This window comes from Crocodylus siamensis, chromosome 5 (assembly GCF_052110815.1).
Source record: "Crocodylus siamensis isolate JL-2025a chromosome 5, ASM5211081v1, whole genome shotgun sequence".
Taxonomy (NCBI): domain Eukaryota; kingdom Metazoa; phylum Chordata; order Crocodylia; family Crocodylidae; genus Crocodylus; species Crocodylus siamensis.
The window spans coordinates 3,570,075-3,594,653 of record NC_143399.1 but is presented as its reverse complement, the minus strand read 5'-3'; the positions used below and the strand labels follow the sequence as shown (position 1 = coordinate 3,594,653).

At 55.2% G+C, this 24,579-nt stretch overlaps 2 protein-coding genes across 9 annotated transcripts; one reads left to right on the top strand and one right to left on the bottom strand.

Annotated features, from left to right (window-relative positions):
* The first annotated feature begins 1,410 nt into the window (after nucleotides 1-1,410).
* Nucleotides 1,411-16,673, top strand: LOC149863395 (vitamin D3 hydroxylase-associated protein-like). Of its 8 annotated transcripts, none has more exons than XR_016442467.1 (15): nucleotides 1,411-1,774; nucleotides 2,001-2,114; nucleotides 3,785-3,928; nucleotides 4,196-4,329; nucleotides 4,994-5,200; nucleotides 5,727-5,767; nucleotides 6,306-6,430; nucleotides 7,938-8,063; nucleotides 9,105-9,202; nucleotides 10,233-10,358; nucleotides 11,408-11,451; nucleotides 12,102-12,274; nucleotides 12,894-13,080; nucleotides 14,692-14,731; nucleotides 15,259-15,358. XR_016442467.1 is itself a non-coding variant. In XM_090048217.1 (15 exons), the coding sequence occupies exons 1-15, from the start codon at nucleotides 1,565-1,567 to the stop codon at nucleotides 16,603-16,605; spliced, it is 1,767 nt and encodes a 588-aa protein (XP_089904343.1). In that variant the 5' UTR covers nucleotides 1,411-1,564; the 3' UTR covers nucleotides 16,606-16,673. The 8 variants fall into 8 exon arrangements, 5 of the variants coding, with proteins under 5 accessions (XP_089904343.1, XP_089904346.1, XP_089904345.1 ...); XM_090048217.1 differs by lacking the exons at nucleotides 12,102-12,274; nucleotides 12,894-13,080 and adding exons at nucleotides 16,190-16,335; nucleotides 16,477-16,673 and having other exon boundaries at nucleotides 10,233-10,332; nucleotides 15,259-15,367; XR_016442468.1 differs by lacking the exons at nucleotides 12,102-12,274; nucleotides 12,894-13,080 and adding an exon at nucleotides 16,190-16,207 and having other exon boundaries at nucleotides 10,233-10,332; nucleotides 14,692-14,970; nucleotides 15,259-15,367.
* Nucleotides 16,674-16,680: 7 nt separating this feature from the next.
* NSUN4 (NOP2/Sun RNA methyltransferase 4) lies at nucleotides 16,681-23,070 on the bottom strand. The gene is made up of 6 exons (XM_090048221.1): nucleotides 22,926-23,070; nucleotides 22,380-22,756; nucleotides 21,412-21,566; nucleotides 20,654-20,808; nucleotides 19,840-19,964; nucleotides 16,681-18,165 (listed from the first exon to the last, which is right to left on the bottom strand). Exons 1-6 carry the CDS (start codon nucleotides 23,022-23,024, stop codon nucleotides 17,889-17,891), a joined length of 1,188 nt encoding a protein of 395 aa, XP_089904347.1. The 5' UTR covers nucleotides 23,025-23,070; the 3' UTR covers nucleotides 16,681-17,888.
* Nucleotides 23,071-24,579: the final 1,509 nt, after the last annotated feature.

The following is a 24,579-nucleotide window of genomic DNA, read 5'->3' as shown; positions in this document are numbered from 1 at the left end:
GATCTTGGTGGCAGCCAAAAGACACCAACATTGTAGAAAAAATAAACCAGAAACATGCATTCCCAGATCCACGCAAGAGCGATTCTTCTATCCTCTACTACCAAGCAGTGTGCAGAAGATCACGGGTTAAAAGCCTCCCTACATGCCTGTTCTTCTGTGATGCCTCCTCCAGGTGTTGTAATTTTACATCTCACCTTAAATTCGGAGAAGAAAAAGAGGCTGGAGGTCCATCCACCCCTTTTTCCAGGATTAGCAAAAACCACTTGGAAGGCACCGTATTTTTGCAGAGTAGAAGACCCTATCCCAGTGGTTTTTTTGACTAACAGTGTTTCCCAAGGATCAGAAACAGCTTTCATGCTCCTTTTAAAAGAAGCAAGTCTGTCTGCCGTTCAGCAGGGGTGCGTGGCTACACCCGCTTGTTAGCTGCTGGGGCGAGGTGTCCACCTACCGTGGATACCGTGATGAGGAGGGTGGTAGACAGATGGAGATGGACGCAATGTCCATAGAGGCTACCAAGTCGTCCGGCCTAAGGAGAGGTTCAGGTTCAGCTGGGTCACTGTTCAGCCCAGCATGAGGTTACGCCAGCGCCCTCTCATTGACGTGTCTGCAGTTATCTCTGGCAGGATCCACCCCGGTGGAAACGAGTCTTTGGGGCACTGCCTCCCCCCGATGACTGTGGGAATTTCCCCTCCTAAGGCAGAATCGTACAATCACAGACAATGAGGGTTGAAGGGAGCTCAGGAGTCACATCCAGTCCAACCCCCTGCTCCACGCAGGACCAGCCCCAACTTCATCATCCCAGACAAGGCTTTGTCTACCCAGGGCTTCAAAACCTCCAAGGATGGAGACTGCACCGCCTCTCTGGGTAATACCAACATGCCATCATGTCATGGGCCCCTTCTCCCATGGGACTCTGTGTGCACATGTGTGGGGAACAGCATGGCCATCGCTGCCAGAGAGAGACCCTGGCGCCCCAGGAGGGGGGTCAGGCCTGGGCGTGGGGGGCATCGGCCTTACATGTGCATGGCGCTGCCTGGCGGTTGTGCTCTGTCCCCCCGCCCCGATCCACTCAGTGAAGGGCAATTCTCTGGGGCAAATCTTGCCGAGTGTCCAGGGGCCATTTGACCCCCTTTGCGGTCATCTGTCCAAGACTATGAAGAGGAGGAGAGTGCAGATCCCACAGCCTCACTCCTCCACCTCAACAGCCCCGGCTGCCCCCAGCCCAAAGCCTCGACACCCCCTCCTCAGCCCTCAGGGTCCTTGAACTTGGCCCAGGGGAAGGTTTCAGCCAAAGGCTCCATTTCCCAGTCAATCATTTCCCCACCGCACACAAGTCGACCTGCAACCTTTGAACCATCTTCAAGTTTCTCACAGATGGGCAAAAAAAGGGTCCTGCCTCTTGCAGGGCATCATCCAAGACCTGAGAAATGGGCAAGCTGGCTTCATTCCCAGCTGCTCCGGGCTGGTGGCGAGGGGTGGAGTGAAACAACCCAGCCTCCGTCTTCCCCCCGGTGCTGCGTCCCGCGAGCTCTCGCAGCTGCCCCACAGCTGAGTGTGTCTCACCATGATCCAGGAGACGCTCGGGCACCTGCTGCCCGAGTTGGAGCTCGATCCCCACACCGTCTCCGCCCTGCTCTGTGCCTCGGCAGCAGCTGTCGCAGCGCTGAACTGGATACAGAGGAGACGGATCCAGAAGAAGATGGAAGAGGCCAGGAGGATGCGGGACCTAGGCCTGCAGCGCATGGAGAAGGCCGTTCAGCGGTTCAAGCAGCAGGTAACGTTTCCCCGTAGGGACGGGGTGGCGGGTGCCCAGAAACGTGCATGGAGACGGCAGCTTTCACGGGTCGAGGTTGCAGGCATGGGGCTGTGAACTGCTTAGGGCCACCGGGTCTGTAGACGTCGTAGCTTGTACGCTGGCAGCCCGAACCTGCTGCCACGGGGTGAGACGGGGCGTGTGGGGCGGCGGGGGCACCTCTATCTGACCTGCGTCACGCGTGCAGAACCCAGGGGCCAATCCCAGTCACATCCTCTCCCTGCCGCTGGTGGAGCTGGCTGAGAAGCTGAAGGAGGGCTCCCTGTCCGCGGAGAGCGTCCTCTACACCTACGTGGACAAGGTGAGCTGCCGCCGTAAGAAAACATTCGATGCGAAATGCTTAAATTCTCCCTTCCCCTTCTCTGCCTTCCTGGGGGCTTTGCACAAGTTCGGCATTTCCGAAGTGCTCTCAGATGCCACGGTGGTGGGCTCCTTGGTCACGGGGAGATCCCGGGGGCAAAGGGCACCGTATAAACCTGCTATTCGATCGCTCGTGGATTAAGCGTCTGGGGCTGGTAAAGAGGGATTACTGAAAAAGGACTTTTGGCAGAACAGGAATCAAGGTGGAGCTGCTTGTGATGCCTCTCGTTCGAGGTGGTGTGTGCATGCGCGCGCGTGTTGAAGCCCCAGGGAATTAGGCACCATCATGCACCTACTGAGATCCAGTCTCTCCCCAAGTACTACCTCAAATGACTGAGGGTGGAAGGGGAAACCGAGGCACAGAGCATGGAAGTGGTTGCCCAAGGCTCCAGGACAACCTGCCAGCCACCGTGTCACACTGCCGTGCCCCTACAGAGGTCAGGGATAGCAGCAAGGACCTGGAGGCTCAGGGAGACACCTGATGCTCCTCCTTCCCTAAACCCAGTCTCCTGGTTTCTTGCTGCTCCCCTCCACGCGAACGCTGGAGCGGTGATCCCCAGTGAGCTGCAGCAGGGTATGCCCAGTCTGTTGTTGCCTCGGGTCTGTTGGAAGGGGCCGGGTGCCCGGGGGCGGGCAGGCAGAGGGGCTGGAGGAGGGGGTTCATCCCACCACGGGAAAAGACAAGCCGGGCTAGCTAAAGAGCAGATCCGAAGCGGGTCTGACTGGCTGCAAATGTATTGGTGTGGTATCAGCCAGCATGAAGCCAGGGCTCACACCCAGACTCTGTGCAGGGACTCAGGGGACATGTGTTTTACTCCATGTGCTGGGCAAGCCACTGTCTGCCTTTTCTGCCTCGGTTTTTCCTTCTGTGAAATGGGGACACTAAACCTTCCCATTCCCCACCCATTTGGCTTGCTTGTTCTAGCTACACCGTGAGGTTTTGCGGGAAGTTACTGTGTTTGACTCTGTGTGTGTGTGTGTTTTGCATGTGCGTGTGTGAATGTGCGTGTTGTGTGTGAATATGTGTGTGTGTAAAGGGGGTGTGCTCTGTGTGTGGTATGTTTGCAAGTGCATGTAGTGTGTGTGTGTGTGTGTGCACACGTGCTGTGTATGTGCATGTGGTATGTGTGGGAGTGCATGTGTGTGCATAGTGCATGTGTGCATGTGCACATGGTGTGTGCGTGCAATTAGTGTGCATGGTGCACGTGTATGCATGGTGCACGTGTATGCATGGTGCATATATGCATGATGCATATGGGTGCGTGCAGTGCACACGTATAAGTGCATGTGTGTATAGTGCGTGTGTGATTTGTGTGCACATCTGGTGCACCTGTGTGTGCATGTGTGCATAGTGCATGTGTGTCTGGTGCACGTGGGTCTGGTTTGTATGTGTGTCTGGTGCACGTGGGTCTGGTGCACGTGTCTATACTGTGTGTGGTTTGAGTGCGCATCCGGTGCACATGTGTGCGCATGCGTGTGTGTGGACACAGTGCACATGCTCATGGTGCTTGCATACGTGCACGCACGTGTGTATGCGTGCGGTGCACGTGTCTGCTGGGCCTCTACTCTGGCTCTCACGAACGAACGCTTCTCCCCCGCCTCCCCGGGAAGGCCTTGGCGGTGACCCGGGAGCTGAACTGCCTGCGCCACGTCATCCCCGAGTGCGAGGGGCAGCTGCGGGACCTGCAGGGGCAGAAGGAGAAGGGCTTGCTGCACGGCGTCCCCGTCAGCATCAAGGACCACATCGGCTACAAGGTGCATCCTTTGCCCCAGGGAAGCAGCTCGCAGATGTGGAGCAGCTGTAGCACTGCCCACCCCTCGCTTACCCCCAGGCAGGGGTTAGGCACAAAGCGGGGGAGCATGGAGGGGCTCCAGCAGCACAGGGCTCCAGCGCGCTCAACGGCCACACAATCTCTCCCGGGGGCTCTTGGCTTTCTATCCCCCTGTGATGAGAGGAAGCCCAGGTCTGCAGCTGGCTGGAGATGCAGCAACCCTAACCAGTGTCATTTCTCCTCCCCAAAGGGTCACCTCTCCACCTGCGGTTTCGCCCCGTTCCTCAGCCCGCCGGAGCAGGAGAACAGCGTGTTAGTCCAGGTCTTAAAGCATCAGGGGGCCATTCCCTTCGCGATCACCAACGTCCCACAGTCCCTGTTCAAGTAATGCATCGTTGCGTGTTCTCCCTTACCCATGCCCTGCAGCTCACAGTCCTGTGCCCGGATGAATCCCGTTTCAGGGTGTTGGTTGTAGCCGCGTTGGTCTAAGGAAATAGGATTTGGGTAAATCCACTATCATGGGAGTTCAATGATTGACTCTGCCTCCTGCTCCTTGAGCTTGTGTCCTGAATGATTCGCTCTTTCATGAGCTGACGAGCGTTTCTATACCCAGCAATGATTGATATCCCCTGTCTCCATTCAGTGGACACTGGGCTTTGTTTGAAGCGAAGGGAAATGGCAAGACCGGGGAGAAAGAGGGAGAGGAGAGAGCGCTGCATGTGTGTCTCCTCTCTGGGACTCTGCAGCGACCCCGGGGACAAAAGCGCTGCCATCTCCGTGCACGTAGGGCAGGGCGACACTAAGTATTTTCAGTGGTGGGGGACAGGCTTGGGTTGCATTCCTTGCTCTGCCACCGTTTCCTGGGCCTCTTCCATGTCTCTTTCTGCCTCAGTGCCCCAACAGGGGTGTGGGTCTCACAGGGATGTTGGCATATCTGGGGGTGAGGGGCTGTGCCCCTGGGGAAATGGCAGGTTCCTCGGGGTTAGGGGACACGGGGAGAAGCCAGGGCCTTTCCAGCATCGGGCTGACTCCGGCTCCTCTCTCCCAGCTACGACTGCAGCAATGCGATCTTCGGCCAGACACTGAATCCCTGGGACCATCGCAAGAGCCCCGGGGGCTCCTCCGGAGGGGAGGGAGCGCTGATCGCCGCAGGGGGGTCCATCCTGGGCTTTGGGTCCGACCTAGGAGGCAGCATCCGCCTGCCGTCCAGCTTCTGCGGCCTCTGCGGCCTCAAACCCACGGGCAAGAGGCTCAGGTAGGTGCCGAGCTCCGGCCCCAGCAGGCTGCAGGCGACCTTTGATGGGTCACCGGGGCCAGGCAGCGTCACGTTCACTGCTCCCACGCAGGGCGTGACATAGTCGGCGACGTCCTCGGGACCAGCGCTCTCAGCGCCCCGCATCCTCCGCTCCAGCCGCGGGGTGCCCGGGTCTCACCACTGCAAATCCACTGATTTCCCACCAAGCCGGTGGGAGCCCTCCAAAGCCCTTGCTGCCCACTTCGCCCCCTTATCCTCCGACGTCTCATTGAAAAGATGCGGGAAAGAGTTGGGCCGGTTCATCCAGCCCTGCAAAACCCGCCAGCTTAGACGCTGCAGCCCCTCACCCCGCTGTAAGCTGCAGCCTCCTCCTATAGCTGCCAGCGGGATGCGGTAACGGGGGCTCCACGGCCAGCGCTGTGCGGGGTCCGGGGGGGTGATCACAACACAAGCAGTGCCCTACAAAATAACGAAGGAGCCTGGCTCCCCACGCACCCTCTTCCTGCTTTGTGCCCCTCTTCTGCAGCCTCTCCGGAGTGACGGTCCCGGTCCCAGGGCTCCTATCAGGTACGTCCCCGCTCAGTGATTTTTCCTTTAAAACCGGGGACGAGGATAGGGGTGGCTCCAGAATTGCCCCAAGTGGGGCGCGGGAGCGGCAACCCATGCTGCACCCCCTGCTCCAAGCAGACCACCTGTGGGAGCCTCTGGGGAGGTCTTTAATGCCCTGAAGCAGGTGAAAATGCCCCCTGCCGTCCTCTCCCCCGCTCCCCTGCCTGCCCCTGCTGCACGCTCCCTGGCTGGGGGGCAGGGAAGGGCTGGTCGGGCTCAGCTGGGGAGGCGACATGGGGCATTGCAGACACTGGGATTTGCTTTTTATGACTCCCCGGGGAGCGCGGCTGAGTGAGAATTCAGGCCTCAGCAAAAACTGGTTCAAACCCTACGTGTTTGATCGGACGAGGGCTGAGAGGAGCTCGATAAGCCCATGCCTAGTACACGGTCTCCTCCAGGATCTTCTGCCGGGCTGGGCCCAGCCGCTCGCCCTTCCTTCCTGGCTGACCTCCAGCCCCTTCATTTCAGTGCCATGTGCGTCCTTGCCTCCTTGCAGTGACGGGAGCCATCGGGCCCATGGCGCGGGACGTGGACAGCCTGGCTCTGTGCATGAGGGCGCTGCTGGGGGACGCCCTGTTCCAGCTGGACCCCACCGTGCCGCCCATCCCCTTCAACGAGAAGGTAAGGCGCCCGGGAGCGCGCCGGCCCGGTGACGTCGAGACGGCGACCGCGAGCAGCAGGTTCCCGGGCGGACGCCAGGCTAGCGTCTCACGCCAGCGAGATCGCAGCTTGCTGCGCCATGCACCCGAAGGGGCCCTGGTAGTACGGGACAAGCCCTCTCCAGCTAGGAGATGGTGCAAGAGAGATGCGGTACGTCCCTGCAGGGAGGGGGACGCCACGAGTGCAGACAGAAAGCCAAAAAATGCTGCTTTCGGAGATCAGCGTCTGCAGGATAATTGCCGGCAGCGTTTGCCCACGTGGCCCCGGTTTAGCCTCCCTTCCTGGCTGGCAAAGCCTTTCCTGCCAGGAAGGGGGTGGGAGCGGTGGGGAATGGGCTGAAGAGGGCAGTTTCCCATGTGGGACAGTGGGCGGCCCAGGTGGGGGGAGGCGGGGCGGCGGCAGGAGGAGAGGGAAGGGGGCTGTGCCATGCCCGAGGCCCCCGGCGCCTGCCCCATGCAACGAGGGGCACGGCCCGCCTGCGCGTGGAGGTTCAGGCCCAGCAGCTTCCGGCCCCAGCAGCACACAAGGGTGCACGTGTGCCCAAGCGTGTGCATGGCGGGGCTGCATGCCCACCCAGCTCCGCCTCAGCCTGGGGGACCAGCACCCACGTGCCGCAGCAGACAGCAGCCCTGGGCGTGAGGCCAGAGCTTGAACCCGCACCTCGGGAGCTGGAGCTGGAGCTGGGCTTCCCGTTCCTCTGCCTGATCTGCTGCTCTGCGGTCTTCTCCCTGCCCGGGGTTCCCCGTCTGATCTGCTGCTCTGCTTTCTGCTGCCTGGCCTGTGTTCCTTCCTGCTCTGCTTTCTGTTCCCATGCATCGATTGATCTGCTTGCTCCCTGCCCTGTGCTCCCCATTTGATGTGCTGCTCTGATTTCTGCTCCCTATTCGATCCGCTGTTCTGCATTCAGCTTCCTGCAGTGCGCTCCCTGTTCGGTCTGCTGCCCTACTGCACGTGTCCTACTCTGTGCTCCTTGCCTGATCTGCTGCTCTGCTCTATGCTCCCTACCCTGTGCTCCCCGTTTGATCTGCTGCTCTGATTTCTGCTCCTTGCCCTGTGTTCCCTATTCAACCCACCGCTCTACTTTCTGCTCCCTAGCTGATCTGCTGCTTTGCTTTCTGCCCCCTACCCTGCACTTCCCATTCGACCTTCTGCTCTGCTTACTGCTCCTTGCCCTATTTGTCACTGTACTCCCGGTTCCCTCCCCAATCTGCCGTGTGCCATGCACAAAGGCTGCCTGTGCTGGTGCTGTTTGTAGCACGCGTGCTCCAGGACGGCCACCCCTGCCATAAACCTAGCAAGTGCCGTCAGGCTTGCAGTGGCCGCTGAACCGACCCCCTTCCTACACCTCCTGAGCCCCGGGGCATGGGCGGTGTCTGACGCCACTTCGGGGGCCGGGAACTCCGATTGCCCAGCCCCAAACTACAGTCTTGGCTTCATCCCCCTTAACCATCAATCCCTTTGCTCCAAGCTCTTCTGCGCTTCCACCCCTCTTCGGATCGGGTACTACGAGACCGACGGCTACTTCCTGCTCCCCCCTTGCATGAGACGGGCCGTGCGGGAGACCGGGGAGCTTCTGCAGGAGGCTGGGCACACGGTGAGCCCCGCTGTCCCCACCTCTTGCTCCGAGGCGGCGTCTCTCCTGTCACCCGCAGCGGCCGCCCTGCAAGGCTGCATCGTCTTTATGGTGCAAGGGATCGCCCAGCAAAGGCCGGCAGAGGGGAAGTGGAAGTGGGAGTGGGAGGAAGGACCTAAGGCTCGGCAGTGCTACGTTGGTTAGCACTATAGAAGAAAGAGACTTGGGGGTCATCATTGACCACAAGATGAACATGAGCCTCCAATGCGATGCTGCGGCTAGTAAAGCGACCAAAATGCTGGCGTGCATCCATAGATGCTTCTTGAGCAAATCCCGGGATGTCCTTCTCCCCCTGTACTCGGCCTTGGTGAGGCCGCAGCTGGAGTACTGCGTCCAGTTTTGGGCTCCACAACTCAAAAAGGATGTGGAGAAGCTTGAGAGAGCCAGAGGAGAGCCACGCGCATGATCAGACGTCAGGAAAACAGATCTTACGATGACTGGCTGAGAGCCATGGGACTCTTTAGCCTGGAAAAGCGCAGGCTCAGGGGTGATCTGATGGCCACCTATAAGTTTACCAGGGGTGACCACCAGGATCTGGGGGAACGTCTGTTCACCAGAGCGCCCCAAGGGATGACGAGGTCGAACGGTCACAAACTCCTGCAAGACCGTTTCAGGCTGGACATAAGGAAGAATTTCTTTACTGTCCGAGCCCCCAAGGTCCGGAACAGCCTGCCAGCGGAGGTGGTTCAAGCACCTACACTGAACACCTTCAAGAGTAAATTGGATGCTTATCCTGCTGGGATCCTATGACCCCAGCTGACTTCCTGCCCCTGGGGCGGGGGTCTGGACTCGATGATCTCCCGAGGTCCCTTCCAGCCCTGATGTCTATGAAATTAATGTCTATGAAACCCATAGTTACAGACCCATAACTGGTTTGCTAGTGCATAGGGAAAGATGCCCTTTAGCGGAGAAGTGGCATAACGGGGGCCTGATGGTGTCCTGTATGACGGGGGCCTGATGGTGTCCTGCTTGCCTACGGACTCTCCTTCTGCTTCGGCGCAGCTAGTGCCCTTCGCTCCCCTGCAAGTCGACTACGTGGTCAACGAACTCTTCATGAGAGGCGCTTTCGCCGATGGGTGCTCCACGCTCGTGGACCTGTTGTGAGTACGACGCCCCGGCCTTCATCTCCATGCTGGCAGCACTGGGGGTAACAGGCAGGGCAGCTGATGAAGGGTGCTGCTACGGGGCGGCAAGGCGGGATCCCGCTGGGCTAGAAAACAGCCTTGCTCAGCTTTCACTTAGGATGTGCAATGGCTGGAGGTTGATGTGCTGCCCCTAGGCCAGAAGCCAGCGGCACTAAAGGAGTTCCTCCCTTGGCTTAAATAGTAACTGCAGTGGAGATGGGGAGATGGGCAAAACAGGCAGCGGAGTATTGCCCGTGATATGCTCAGAAAAGCATATTTTTCTGACATGGCCAGCATCAGAAAAAAGGCCTGGCTAAATCTGGTGCATGCAGGAACCTTACAAGTGATAGCAGGTGGAGCAAGAAATGCTCCCTGCCTCTCTGTCCTTGCCAAGGCTGTCCCATATCGGCTCCCAGCAGCCACAGGACAGCTCGTGAGGGGCCAGCCATGCTGCATAGAGGGTGAAGCCACGCGTGCTGTAATTGCACCCCGTTGCACACCAGTGAACTCCTTGCAGCGTGCCCCGCTCCAGAGACCCTCCAGCAACCCCCATAGAGGTGGACACCCGACAGCAGACAGATGCCAATCCTGAAGCTCCCAGGCTATGATTGAAATCAAGAGGTTTGGGGCTGGATTTCTTCCTCCCTCGGTGCCTACGAGGATTTGAACAGAAGGTCGAATCCTGCTCGTGTTCACTGCTGCCCACACCCAGTGGAGCGCCCCCAAGACAATGGATTTGCACTAGCAAATTGCACCCTCTGTATTGGATTCTCCTCTCACCCCTGTTACATTGGCATCACTCCCGGCTTAGCACCATGTGAACTAAGATAGAGTCAGGCCCGGGCGTCCTGCAGTGTCCAGCAGCTCCCTGCCCTCTCTGTTGCCATAAAACGATGGCCAGAGTTCATCGCCGGGAGAGTTTGCTTCCAGCCACTAAAACAGCAAAAAACAGTGAGTGACTGGGTGCAAAACACGTGTTGTCTCCTCTCCGTCCCCTCTTTTCCAGTGCACAAGACCTTGTTGACCCATGCTTGAAGCCCCAGGTGAATTGCTATCGGATTCCAGTTTTGGTGAAGAAAATACTGGCGCTGCTGGTTAGGCCTCTGGTCAGTCCCTCTTGTATTCGCGGCAGGTGGGTGGTGTTGCAGTTCCCTGACCTTTGGACGGGTTTGCACCTCGGTAGTAAGCCCAAGAGAGGCTTTGATGGGAGGCTGGACACAAGCAATGACGACACCAAGGAATACACTGCTCAGCGTCTCTCCATCCCACCTTCCCATATACATTTGCCTCCAGCTTTCGCTGACGGACTCAAGGGGGGCTGTAGCAAAGATTACTTGGGGCCTGAAAAAACCCAGAGGCTTAAGGAGCTTGTTGTGGTTACGAAAAAGCAGGTGACTTCAGAGGTGAGCAGGTTTAGAGAGTATGGAGAGAAGGCAGGTGCAAGAAGTACATCCCACCTGGCTCGAATATCGATGGAAAGCGAAGATGAACTAAGCTAGCAAGTGGTGGATTCTCCTCCTTTCAAGCCCTTGAGCCAAGACTGGAGGCTTTTGTGAAGGTGTGGTTGAGTCAACCTGCTGAGTTTAATACAGGAGGACCCCAGCGGTGTTTATGCCAAAGGTCAGGCCCCGTGGCCTAGCGGTGCCTTCTGGCCTTCAAACACCGCAGCTGCAAATCTGCCCCGGTGACTTGCTCCTTGACCCTTGGCCCGAAGTAGCATTGTCCCGGTGAGCCCGACCACGTATCTTGCAGGCCTGTAAGACAGGGAAACACTGGCACGAGGCACGGTGGAGGCGAATCCATCCTCACGTGTGCAGCACCAACACAGTGCACGCACACGGGACCTCTTTGTAGGAGCAACGCTGGTATGCTCTGGCCTGGGTGAACCCCTTCAGCACGCCCTATCGTGCATTTCTGGATGTCGTCTTCCACCCCGGAAGCGTGTTTTGTTAGTGAAGAGCTTGGGGATCTTCCAGACTAAAAGGAGCTGAGGATGGACCCGAAGCCCACCGAAACTGTGACTCGCTGGGTTTGGATCAGGGCTTATATCCAGTAGAGCTAGGAAGTGCCAGCAGTGTAAGTTCACCAGTGACCACGTTTAGGGTTCACTGGTCCAAACCTTGGGGAGAATGGGTTGCTGCATGGTCGGGTCCTAATGGAAACTCGTTTGTCCCCTTTCAGTTCCCACGCCTGGCCAGGCATCTGGACGCGCTGTGTGGGGTCAGGTAAGAGCGTGTCGCATATACAGGACTGGGGAAAGGGCAGGTCTGCAGCCAGGGGCTTAGTGCAAAGGACAGGAAAGCCCTTTCTGGACTGACATGGAGCCCGACCCTCCGCTGGTGCCGCTCAGCTGGGTTTCTAGCCCCTCTGGGCGCTGCCCCGTTAGCTCCAGTCTCCTGTTCCATTTTGTGTTGTCGTGGGTAAATCAACATGGATTATAGCACGCACTGCTCCCCCAAGGCTGGAGAGGGATGACCCCTCCTTTTGGCGTCAGGAAGGAGTTTTATGCCATGATCAGACTGGTACAGACTGGGGGAGGAGTGCTGCCTTTCTCTGTAGAGGGGGCATGGCCTCCATGGGATGCTTGAGGGTATATTAACGTTTGAAGCAGCCGCTGCCATGATCCCCCTGCTTTCCCTGTACCAGGGTGGGGTGTCGTGGCTTGCATTGCATCAGCTGACTGTAGTTTTACAAAGTTTAGAAGGATCCGTCTGAGCTGGTTTGCACCGGGCTGATGCTGGTTCAGGCAGGGGGTTGGACTGGATGGGGGTCCCTTCCAGCCCCGTGGCTCTAGGAGCCCGATTAACCCAGATTCCCTAAGTCTTAAGCTCGTACTTCCACCCCGGATGGTCCTTTCTCTCTCTGGCTCTCTTAGGGGCTCCTCATTTGTATGTTTGGGCCATGCCGATGGAAACAACCGACAGGAATTTGAAGATTAAATTGCCACCATTGAATTACAAGGATGCGCTTATAAGCGTGCAGTGGCAGCACGTGGGCAATGCCCCTGCTTTACCTGCGAGAAGTTCAAGGGCGTTTTTGATGTTTCAGGTGCTAAGCCCAGGGTTTCATCTAGAGGGATGCTAGCAACGTGTTTAAGGACAAGGGAAGATGGGTGCTTGGCTGAGACGGTTTGAGAGCAGGGGCAGACCAGGGAGGGGGCAGACAGCAAGCAACAGGCAGGGCAGGCGGCAGAAGCCAGAGCAGCAGATGGGGCAGGGGAAAGGGGAATCAAAGTGGCTCTTGGGGAGTGTATGGGGCTAATTCACGGCACACCAGCCAAAAAGGTTGGTCCCCACTGGTCTAGGCAGGTCTGATCAAAGGGGCAGGAGGGCGCACAAGCCCCCGTGGCTCACCAAAAGCATCCGGGAAGGTCTCCTAGCTAAAAGGGAGGCGCACACCCGATGGCGGGGGGGGCCATCCCCGGGGAGGACTACACTGAGGTTGCTCGGGGATGCGGGGGGGTCAGGGAGGCCGAGGCGGAGATGGGACTGGGACGAGCTTCCCAGATCAAGGACAACAAGAAGTCCTTTTATAAATACACAGGGGGCAAAAAGAAGGTACCGGGTAACGTGGGGCCCCTGCGGGACACGCTGGGAAATGTGGTCGTCGCACGAGACAACAAAGCCAACATATTTAACAACTTCTTTGTCTCCATTTTCCTGAGCAGGGACCGGATCAGCCCCCACCGGCCCCCTCAGGCCCCAGGGGGGTGCACCCAGGCCCAGGGTCAGGGCGGATCGAGTCAGGGAGCGTCTGGCGGGACTGGACGTGCTTAAATCAGCGGGTCCGGACGATCTCCGCCCCCGAGTGCTGAGGGAATTGGCTGCGGTCATTGCGGGACCCCCGGCACGGCTGTACGAGCACTCGGGGGGCTCTGGTGTGGGGCCGGAGGACTGGAAGAGGGCCAACATGGTTCCCATCTTCAAAAAAGGAGGAAGGAGGACCCGGGGACTATAGGCCAGTTAGTCTTACCTCGATCCTGGGCAAGCTTTTTGAGAGAGTTATCCTGGCGCGTGTCCCCGAGGGGCCGGGGTGGTGGGGGAGATCATGCTTAGGGGCAACCAACACGGGTTCGTTAGCGGCAGGTCCTGTCAGACCAACCTGGCGGCCTCTACGACCAGGTCACCAAATCCTTAGACGCAGGGGTAGCAGTGGACATCGTCTTCCCGGACTTTCGGAGGCCTTCGACACTGTCTCTCACCCCGTTCTCATTAAGAAACTGGGGGCTGTGGTGTCGACACCCACACGGTCAGATGTGTCGCCAACTGGCGGGAGGGCCGCACCCAGAGGGCGGTGGTGGACGACCTGGAGGGACGTGGGCAGTGGGGCCCCCCAGGGCTCGGTCCTCGGGCCCGCACTGTTCAACATCTTCATCAGCGACTTGGACAAGGGGGTAAAAAGCACCTGCTCACATTTGCTGATGACACTAAGATGTGGGGGAACGTGGGCACACTGGAAGGAAGCAACAGGCTACAATCAGACCTAGACAGGTTACAGGGGTGGGCGGACGAGAACAGGATGGGATTCAACACTGACACGTGCAAGGTGCTGCACCTCGGGAGGAACAGCCGGCACCACACCTACAGGTTGGGGAACTCCCCTCTTGTCAGCACGGAGGCGGAAAGGGATCTGGGGGTCATCATTGACTCCAAGATGAACATGGGCCGGCAGTGTGGGGACGCGGTCAGGAAGGCCAACCGCACCTTGTCCTGCATCCACAGATGCATCTCGAGCAGGTCCAGGGAGGTGATCCTCCCCCTCCATGCGGCACTGGTCAGGCCGCAGCTGGAGCACTGCGTCCAGGTCTGGGCGCCGCACTTCAGGAGGGATGTGGACAGCATGGAGAGGGGCCAGAGGAGGCCATTCGCATGATCAGGGGGCAGCAGGGCACGCCCTACGAGGAGAGGCGACGGGACCTGAACCTGTTCAGCCTCCACAAGAGAAGGCTGAGGGGGACCTGGTGGCCTGTTACCAACTAGTCGGGGGGACCAGCAGGCATTGGGGGAGTCCCTGTGCCCCCGAGCACCGCCAGGAGTGACCAGGAATACCGGTCACAAGCTGGCAGAGGGGAGATTTAGGCTGGAGATCAGGAGGCGCAACTTCACGGTCAGGGCGGCTAGGGTCTGGAACCAACTTCCAAGAGAAGTGGTGCAGGCTCCTGCCCTGGGGGTGTTTAAGAGGAGGCTGGATGAACACCTTGCTGGGGTCATCTGACCCCACTACGCTTTCCTGCCCATGGCAGGGGGTCGGACTCAATGACCTGCTCAGGTCCCTTCCGACCCGACCAGCTATGAAACTATGAAACTGAACCTGCCTGGAGCAGGGGGTGAACCAGATGTGACCACCCCAGGGCCCTGCTGGTCAGTGATTCTCTCATCTCAAATGGACAGCGCTGCTCCCACCTCAGCTACGCTGCCTTTCCAGCTGCTTGAACCTCATCTGAATGCCTCCGTTTCAAATTCCAGGTCAGTCAAGGCAATGTGGCAGCATCAAGCCAGCATAATGGTAAATACGAGGCTCCACATGTGCAGAACACAAAGCGCGCGCCCTACCAACGAAGCACAGTCGGGATGCACTGGCACTCGCCGTGGCCAGCCCGAGACCCCAAAAGCGCGAGTCAGACCCTAGAAATCCTGATTTGTTCTGCTGTAGAAGTGTTGGGCTGTTTTACTGGCCTTTGGCATCTGGAGCCTATGAGCTGCCCTGGACTCACAGTCACTCTTTCTTCTACAGCTCAGAGCCAGGTGCTGATCCCCCGAGTTAATTCTCCCATACCCGGGGAGGGGCTGAAGACCCCTGGGCTTAAGGCTGCTGAGCTTTTCTATTCACTGAGCTGCTCCTCACTTCAGCTAGGGACACATTGCTCAGCACATCGCTGTTGTCAGCGTGGTTCGGTCCCATCCCCAGGGCTCTGTAGGGCGGGCGTATCTCCCCGCTGCGCTCCAAACAGCCCTATGCCATAGTATCACCCCCATACCACAGCTGGGCAGCTCCAGGTATTTTATGGCTCCCTTCCCACACTCTCCCCCCAGGCCTACCGCACAGAGTTCATTGCCAAATGGAAGAAACTCCAGCTGGACGTGGTGCTGTGTCCAGTCCTGGGTCCAGCCTTCACCCTTGGCTATCCAGGGAAGCTCCTGGGTAAGGGGGCAAATGGTGCTTCTAGGATGTGGGAGTGATCCTGCCAAAGAGGGCTGCTGGCTGCCAGTGCGATGACCACCTCCAGGTCTAGTGGGTAGGACCCCAGGCAAGGGGATAGGAAGCCAGAGGCCTGGTCCTGGTTCAGCTATTTAACCCTGTGTATCAATCTGGACGTACCAATTGGCATCATGTGCCCTCACAACCTCATCTCTCTGCCTTGTAAGGTCCTTGGGGCAGAGACTAGCTGTGGGCGAGACCTATACAAGGCAAAGGGTGGTGTGAGTAGCAAAACTACTGCTTCTTAATAACACAGCTGTTTCACCCGGCGCTGACACCACGCTGCTTTGTGCAGCACAGCAGAGAGGTTGAACATTCACTGCAAAAAGGAAAAGGAATCTCTCCCGCACACTTCAGAGGTATTAGGCAGATATAATGCTTCATCTGACACAGGAAGAAACCTAGGCACAAAAGTTAAATGCTTTGCCCAGGGCCTTTGAGGGAGTCAGTGTCAGAGGTGGGATTAGCACCCATGAATTCCCATCCAGCCTGCAGGACATGAGCACACTCTCTACCCATACGACTGAAGGCACTTTATGCTGACACCATCATGTTGCACACGTGCTGTGCTTGCAGGGTCCGTGGTGACCATCCATGACTTGCTTGGGGAGGGGTTGAGCTATGGCAGGTTTCCTACTAGGGTGACACACGGCATGTGTTTGAAGGAGATGTACTCAGCAGCTTTCGTGCACTCTTGGGGTCCAAAACCCTGCACTGCCTTGCTGGCCTCCCTGCGACTGATCTTCTGCATATTGCTCCTCCCAGCGGCTGTTTCCTCCACCATGTTGTACAACGTCTTAGACTTCCCCGCTGGGGTTGTGCCGGTCACCACAGTTACGGAGGCTGATGAAGAAGAGCTGCTACATTACAGAGGGCACTACGATGATGCATGGGACAGGAGGCTGAGAAAGGTCAGCCAGCAAGTGGGGTGTGGGGTGGGGGCTGAAGACACACGAGGGTCCACTCCTGCAGCTGAAGAACTTATTAGATGGGAGGTGCCTGATCTGCAGAGTCCCCTGGATAACATCACATTGCTCCTGTCTCCACTGCAGGCTGTGGAAGGAGCCGTGGGGCTGCCCGTGGCTGTGCAGTGCGTGGCCCTGCCATGGCAAGAGGAGCTGTGCCTTCGCTTCATGAAGGAGGTGGAGACGCTGGCCTGCGAGAGGAAGAAATGCACGTGACCTGGGGGTCTGCGACTGTAAGAAAGCCAGCTGGGTTCCTCAATGGTCAATAAAAGAATTACAAAGCACACCCGCCTTCCTTTGCCTTCACCGGAGCATTCAGATTGTTCCAACACCTTCACACACATCTCTGTTGCGACTGTCCGTGTGGAGTAAAAGTGAACGAGTCAATGGAGCACAGCCAATAACACATCTGGAATAGTCCCAGCAAAAACCAAGTAAGCAAAAATAATCCATTCCCCTAGCAGGTCCGTACCAGCACAGACTCTTTGCACCAAAATCTAGAGATCAGTCAGTCTAAAAGACCACCTGCATCAGATAAAGGAAGCAGCCAATTCCTCTAAACACTGTTTAAAGGCTTGAGCATGAGCCAAGCCCAGAAAGATGGATGTGGGGAGGTGTTTGTTCGCATGTGCAAGGTTACATCCAAGAAGATGAAAGCAGAGAGAGAGGAAATGCCTTCATCCAAGCTCAGATCATCCTCTGAACACCTGGAGAACAGGTTCCTTAGTGAGAAGAGAGACAAGAGAAAAGGTGACAGCAATAAGCTGCTCCAAAACCCTGTATTTGAAAGGCAGCTCTTCTGAAGGATCCAGCTGGCAGGGCACTGAGCTGGGACTCAGGAGACCTTGGTTCTATCCCCAGCTCCTCCGGTGACCTGCTGTGTGAGCTGAGGCACGTCACTTGTGTATGCTCTGTGACTCAGGTTTCCTCCCTGTAAAAACAGGGCTGAGGATGTATCCCTTCTCTGTGAGATCCTTGGGGATTTCTGGCTAAGCAGTGCCTGGTAAGAGTTGAGCATTGTTAGCACTCAGCAAATCCTCTGAAGAATCTGAATGGGCAGGAGACTAGACCCGATGATCTTGCAAGGTCCCTTCCAGCCGTAATGTCTAGGAAATCTATGAATTCAGAGCATTTGGAGAGACCAAACTACTTGTTTCCTACTCAAAAGCACTAGTCCCCACTCTCTTTCTTCAGCCATAGCTGCTTTTTAAAATCAGCAGAAGGTTGAGAAAAGAGGAGTTACAAACTAGCGAGATAAAAGAGTCCAGTGCCCAGAAAGAGGCACAATACATTTCTCAAAGATTATATTTGCATCATTTATTCTCAGTGATCGGAGCCGAGTGCCGACTTCCTTCAGGGGGTTACATAGCAGTTCCTCCTTCCTTGGAAACTTTAGGTATTGCATTAGTGCCTGTAAAACAGCAAGATCATCTCTACTCAGTTGTCACTAGGTAAACCAATGCCCCGATCTTAACTCCCCCTGGGAGGAGCTGTCATGCTCACTGGGTCCGGCGTAATTTACAGAAGTACATGGGGCCAAAGTTGGCCGTGAGGTGAGGAAGGACAAGCTCCCCAACCCTGCATTCAGCATAGAAAGAAAATGTGTCCTGGAAAAGTCTCCGGAAACAGCTCAAGTCTTCGACGTGGACGCCAATGCCGAACTGGGTTTCTGCCACGTTGATGGCGCTCTCAACGACATACTCGTTCTGCAGCTGAGAGAGGGAGCACGTGGAGTACACGACTTCCCCTCCTGGCTTGACAGCAAGGATTCCAGCACTAGACATGAGAAGAGCAAGAACAGGGTGACTGGACGTAAAGGACTGAGCCCACACTGTGACTGCATGTGCACGGGACATGAACGTGCAGCTAACAAGGGCTGCCAACATGACAGGAAGGGCTTCAGGCTAGATGGTCCTGCCAGCACTGCAGCTGCAGGAGAATTTAACACTGTAGTGTTACTAGTGCTTCACCAGATGAGAAACTGGAGCAGGACAGTTTATTCTACTAGCCTAGTTTACATCTTGCATCACCAATGTACTCCAGGCATGTGGGACAGGCCAAGAGTATGCACAGAGGAAGACAGTTATGTGGGTAAGACCGTAGGTTGGGAATCCAAATTTTGGCTTTATCTTTGTCACAGGCTTCAGGTGTGGCCCGGACAATTCATATAGGCCCCAGTTCCGCATCTGAAAAAAGTAGGTAATAATATTCCTGCTCCCACCAAAGGGTTGCCCTGTAGTTACAGGAAATTGTGTGAATTCTCTGAACAAGGTATAATTTGAGTAATGGTTCCTCTAGGCTATGAACAGACTTTGTGTTTGTCCCTGGACAAGCTGTGCCTGTGTTTGTCCCAGAACAAAAATATCCCAGGATCGGTCTGTACACACATCGCCCTTCTAAATAGGGTTTAGTGAGCAACTGAAGGCACTGCTGCTTTTCTACCATTGATTCAATAATGCAGTCCTGGGATAACTGTACAGACAACTTTGCAGTACCCCAGAATACTGTTACTGCCTCTTATGAGGTAAACTTCCTCAGGACTTTGCAATATCCCGGCACAAGGAACATAGACATCTGTATAACTGCACTTTGTCCCAAGATGGAATGAATTTATCCCAGGATAAATGTGACGTCCGTTTGCAGAACCAGACACAATCCCATGCACTAAGGACCTGGGGGTTACAATGGAAAATAAGATGAACATGAACCAACAATGTGCCCTTATTGCCAAGAAGGGTAACGGCATCCTGGGCTGCATTGGTAGGAGCGTTGCCAGCAGATCGAGGGAAGCAATTATTCCCCTCTGCTCAGCACTGGGCAGGCCACATCTGGAGTCCTGTGTTGAGTTTTGGGCTGAGCACTACAAAAAGGACATGGAAAAGGGAGTCCAGTGGAGGGCAACAAAAATGGTTGTGGGCTGGGGGACAGGACTGGTGAGGAGAGGCTGAGGGAACTGGGCTGATTTGGTTCGGACAAAAGAAGACCGAGGGGGATTGAACAGCAGCCATCACCTCCCTGCAGGGGGGCTGCAAAGAGGATGGAGCTGGGCTGTTCTCCGTGGGGGCAGACGACAGGACAAGGAGCAATGGGCTCAAGACAGGACAAGGAGCAATGGGCTCAAGTTGCAGCAAGGGAAGTTGAGGTTGGATATTAGGAAAAACTCTCTCATGAGGAGGGTGGTGAAGCACTGGAACAGGTTACCCAGAGAGGTTGTGGACTCTCCATCCTTGGAGATTTTTAAGGCCCAGGTAGGCAAAGCCTTGGTTGGGATGAGCTAGTGGGGCTGGTCCTGCTTGGAGCAGGGGGTTGGACTAGATGCGACCCCTGAGCTCCCTTCCAGCCCTCAATGTCTAGGATTCGAAGAAACACCTTGTTCCGCTGAGCTCGAAGGTCCCTTTCATAAACCAGAAGCACTGACTGATCGCATGAATCGTGCGGAAGGTCACTCACACCAACAACTGCATCTGCAGCACCGGCAACTGCTTACGCTCCTTCATCCTCGCCCGGGTGAACAGGTTGTTGTCATCCTCCACGACCGAGTGCCTGTCTGTTGTGCAGGGAACATCCACAAGCACCTGCATGACCAAGAACTGGGAACTTAAATCAATTCTCCACCCCATTAAGGCTTGGAGAGTTGCAGTCCTTTCCCCACTTCCCCTCTCCCCACACATTTCCTCTGCTATTCCACTCTTTAAGCAGTGTCCTTGGCCACAGCCTTAGAGGGCAGGTACACACACACTCTGCACTGTTACTGATGGGTTGCTTGTGATGGCTGGAAACCCTATGGAAAAGAATTTCAAGTTTTGGGTAACTTCATACATGCCCCTTTATCTCCATCTTCATGCATTCCCCTTCATCTCTAAGGCCAAGATTATACTGACAGCACTTCACTGGTACAGAGTACCAGCAAAGGGCTCGCATGTCATTCTAGATATGCTTTTAAAAAAGCATATCGGCCCCACATAGTGGAACCACCTCCCAATGAGCAAAACAAACTGTGGCAACAAAACCAGACTTATAAAACCGACTGCAGTTGGCAGTACAGATGCAGGCTAAAAGAAGAGAGAGTAAACCTCGGGCTTCAGGGCATTGCCTTCATTATGTGATCAGTTAGAGAGAAAATCCCCTTCCCCTGCCATGCAGAAGCCTGTACAGCTGGATAAATGGCTGCCTCTCTCTGAAGCATCCTGTATTTTCCCTCTACCAAGGGCAAAAAATTAAATCAGATAGTTACACCATTTTGGCTGCATTTCCAGTCACTCACCCTATCGAACGTGTCTTTCTCCACTTGCTCCCAGTCCCTTCCATCCCACATGCTGACTAACACATTGTTCCTAACGGTCTTGGGGAGGTAACTGTGGAGAATCTGATGCAGCCGTTTAATTCGGGAAGCAGAGATGTCGTTGGCTGTCAGGTGCCCTGTGGTGAGGAATAGCACATCACACAGACACTGAGAAAGACAAAATGTAAAGTCAGCTCCATAACCCTAAGGGAGGGGTGTCTATGATATGGAGTTCAGCCCACAAGGTCAAATGAGATCAATACCCCTGCCCCAGGAGATTAACAACAAATGGGTATTTTCCTAGTGTGGCCTTCTGCTTGGCCCATCAAGAGGAAGGCTCGTGTCAATACATCTGAGTGACCTCCATTTAGCCACCACTTCAGAGCTACGATAGCTAGAGAGAATCATCAGATAAAGATCTTAAGTTGCAGCAAGGGAAGTTGAGGTTAGATAGCAGGAAAAACTTGCTCACGAGGAGGGTAGTGTAAAGCACTGGAACAGGTTACCCAAAGAGGTGGTGGGGTCTCCATCCTTGGAGGTGTTTAAGACCCAGCTAGACAAAGTCTTGGCTGGGACAATCTAGTTGGGGATGGTCCAGCTCTGAGCAGGGGGATGGACTAGATGTGACCTCCTGAGCTCCCTTCCAGCCTTCATTTTCTACGATCCTACAACTAAGATGATCCTAGTTGTTTTCCAAAGCACCAGTTGTAGACAGAAAAGGAAAGCCAGGGGATACTTACTGCAGCATCCGGTTTGTAAAAGAGCCAGGGTCTTGCCACCTGGTGCTGCGCACAGGTCAAGGACAAGGTGCCCAGGCTGTACGTTGAGAGCCAGGACAGGCAAGAGAGATGCTGCATCCATCAGATAGTAGCCAAGAATCCCCACAGTGTCCGGTCTAGAGATTGCAAGACAGTGAGGGGAAGGGAAAAACCCAAGCTGAGGCAAAGCATGCCGATTTAAAAGCAGCTAATACTAACACACGTTCATGGCACCCTGCCCACACTAATTACACCTGTCCTACACTTCAGATAAAAGACAGTCTGGAGGGATACAACCATATTTCACACTGGGTCAAAAAGTGCAGGGAGTTTTCGTTTTAGACTTTGTACTAGTCTAATTTTGTGAAGCCTCGGTTCTGTCTGGTGAGAGACAGCAAATAATAATTCCCGGTTTGCTTTCTCTTTGCCATTCGGTATTGTGTAAACCCTTCTCAAGCCCCCCCAACATCTTTCTCTAACTTGACCAATCAGGTAATGATCACGCTCATTTCCCAGTCAAAGAATGGCTCCTTAAATACCATTTCCCTGACTCCAGGCCCGTCAGCTTATAAACAGCCCAATGCAGTCTAGACTAAAATGCTGCCTGCCCTCTTGCTCCCCTCTCCCTAGATTAACAGCATATCTACAACACGTCCCACAAGCTCTGAAGAGAGCGGCGCAAAAATCAACTGCCGAGCCATCAAAGCAACCCACGAAAACAACATTCCAACACAGCTGAGCAAATCCACCGTATGTCGTGGCCGGTCCGGGGCCAGGAGGGGAAGCGTGACTTCGGATTCTCCTCTTAAATAGTCCTAGTTGCTACTCGAACGCAAAGACCGAACCTCCGCATTCAAGAAAAGACAGCTGAAGCAGCCCCGCGGGTTCGGCGCGAAACCCCTCTCTTTGCAATCGGAGTCACAGCACCAGGAGGGCGCCGTTGTGCCCACCTGGCGGGAGAAAAGCGGCTGATATCTCCTTTGGAGAAGGTGTAACACTTGATGTTGGGGCTCACGGATAGAGACGGCACGACGGGCGCTTCCGTCGGCTCGCTCGGGGGTGCCGGCCCCTCGCCCCCTGCTTGCTCAGCAGGGGAATCCCGCCGCCCGTTTTGCGCTGCATAAATAAAGTCCGTGGTGCACAGACCCTCCAGGTCCCGGACAACGCTGTCAACTTGGGAGAAGTTGTTGATGAGGGCGCCATATTTCGGCGCCGAGAGCAGGCTGACACGGATCGAGGGCCAAAGGGGGCCAAACTGCATGCCGTAGTTCATGTCGAAGACCTGCAGGGCCTGCTGGGTGGCCGGGATGCGGGGCAGCGTGGTCGCCTGCGGAGGAAGGCAAAGAGCAGGCGTGAGAAAGCCCCAGCCAGCCCCGCGGGTGCCCGCTCCCCCGTGGGAAAGATGCCGGCGGGCCGGGGAAGCCTTTAGGCGAGGGACCGGGCCTGGCGGAAGCCGGGCAGCGCGGCTGCGGGGCTCCCCGGCCCCCCGCACTCACCCACTTCTCCTTGTAGCGGTAGCGGCGGGGGGCGCTGCCCAGGCCCGGCTGGGCCCGCCGCGCCAGCCCCCGCGCCAGCCCCGCGCCGAGCGCCGCCATCGCTGTGCGCCGCCCGCCCGGCCCGGCCGGCCCCCGCAGCCGCCGACGCAGGTTCCGGAAGCGGAAATACCCCCCCTCCCCCGCGCCCACGTGCCCGCCCGCGGGCGGGGAACAGCCCTGCCGAAACCCGCGGTTGTGCCCCAAAACCTCGCGGAGAACCAGGGCCCCGGGACGGTGAAAGAGACCCCCGTCCCCGACAGACTAAACACAGGAGCGGTGTCTAGATACGGAGAGATTTGTCAGATTTTCTTATCGATTTATTAGGATATGGGATATGGCTTCTCCCCAGGATAAGTGCACGTGGTATATCTGCTTCTTTATGCACTCCTGGATCGTCCTAGATATATGATAGATTATATACAGATACACCCTCTACCCAATATAAATACATAGAGGATAGATTTCTAAATATATACTTCTAGGTGTCTAGATACATCATAATACATGTATTATGGATTATATAAAGATATCCCATCTTCCCTGATATACATACAAATATTACAGATTTTTAGCTCTATCAATATATTTCTAGATGTCTAGATATATCATGATAAATATATGATCGATTATATAAAAGACACACATCTACCCAGTATAAATCAATATTTGATAGATTTGTAGATAGATATATTTCTAAATATAGCATAATAAATATGATAGATTATATAAAGATATCACATCTTCCCCAATATACAGACATATATTATAGATTTGTAGATATATATATTTCTAGGTATAGATTATATAAAGATACACCTCTATCCAATATAAACACATATATAATAGATTTTTAGATATATACTTCTAGATATATAATAAATATATTATAGATTATATAGATATCCCATCTGTCCAATATATATTATTTTAGATAGTTTATATTTAATATCTATACATGTTATATTGTATATTTTATTATAATATAGCCCAATATAATAAAGATAGGTTTATATTATATATTTAAATATAATACATATTATAATAAACATCTACCTACATGTCTCTTGGAGGCATCAGCTGGCATTTGGCAGGCATCGGGCTGAGTTTTGCAATTTACTCCAAGACAGCTGGGAAGCCCAGAGTTCAGTTGTGCCCCGATGCCAGCTTTTGAGTATTAGGAAGATAAAAACCAGAGCTCGGTTGTGCCCCGATGCTGCCTTTTGTGTCTTAAGTATTTCAAAGCCAAAGCTGAGCTGTTTTCCTGATGCCACTAGTGTCGCCCACCCTCCAGGAGTCTGCAGGAATTAGAGATAAGTCTCCAGGGGACTGCTGAGGGTCACTTGGGAGATAAATGATCAGGCATTCATTAAAATAAACATTCAGTATTGAATCAGATTCACGCAGGAGTCCAGCAGGTTTTTAAAATGTCTGAAGCACCAGGGTTGCACCTCAGGTGGGTTTGGTGGCTAAACTCGCAGGACCAAGACCCTGGGAAACAACCGTCACACGGGGTAGAGAGCAGATGCTGAAAGCAAGAGTGAATAGGGCGTGAGTTTTCTTCCTTTGTTCCTTTCCCGCTTGCGGCCTCCAGCATTGAAGGTGGAGGAATTTCTAA

Coding starts and splice junctions, on each gene's coding strand:
- NSUN4 (XM_090048221.1), bottom strand. CDS start 23,024: ATGGCGGCGCTCGGCGCGGGGCTGGCGCGGGGGCTGGCGCGGCGGGCC. Junction 22,757..22,925: donor ACCGCTACAAGGAGAAGTGG/GTGAGTGCGGGG, acceptor CTTCCTCCGCAG/GCGACCACGCTGCCCCGCAT. Junction 20,809..21,411: donor TTTACAAACCGGATGCTGCA/GTAAGTATCCCC, acceptor TCCTCACCACAG/GGCACCTGACAGCCAACGAC.
- LOC149863395 (XM_090048216.1), top strand. CDS start 1,565: ATGATCCAGGAGACGCTCGGGCACCTGCTGCCCGAGTTGGAGCTCGAT. Junction 5,768..6,305: donor GGTCCCAGGGCTCCTATCAG/GTACGTCCCCGC, acceptor GCCTCCTTGCAG/TGACGGGAGCCATCGGGCCC. Junction 10,333..11,407: donor CGCTGCTGGTTAGGCCTCTG/GTCAGTCCCTCT, acceptor GTCCCCTTTCAG/TTCCCACGCCTGGCCAGGCA.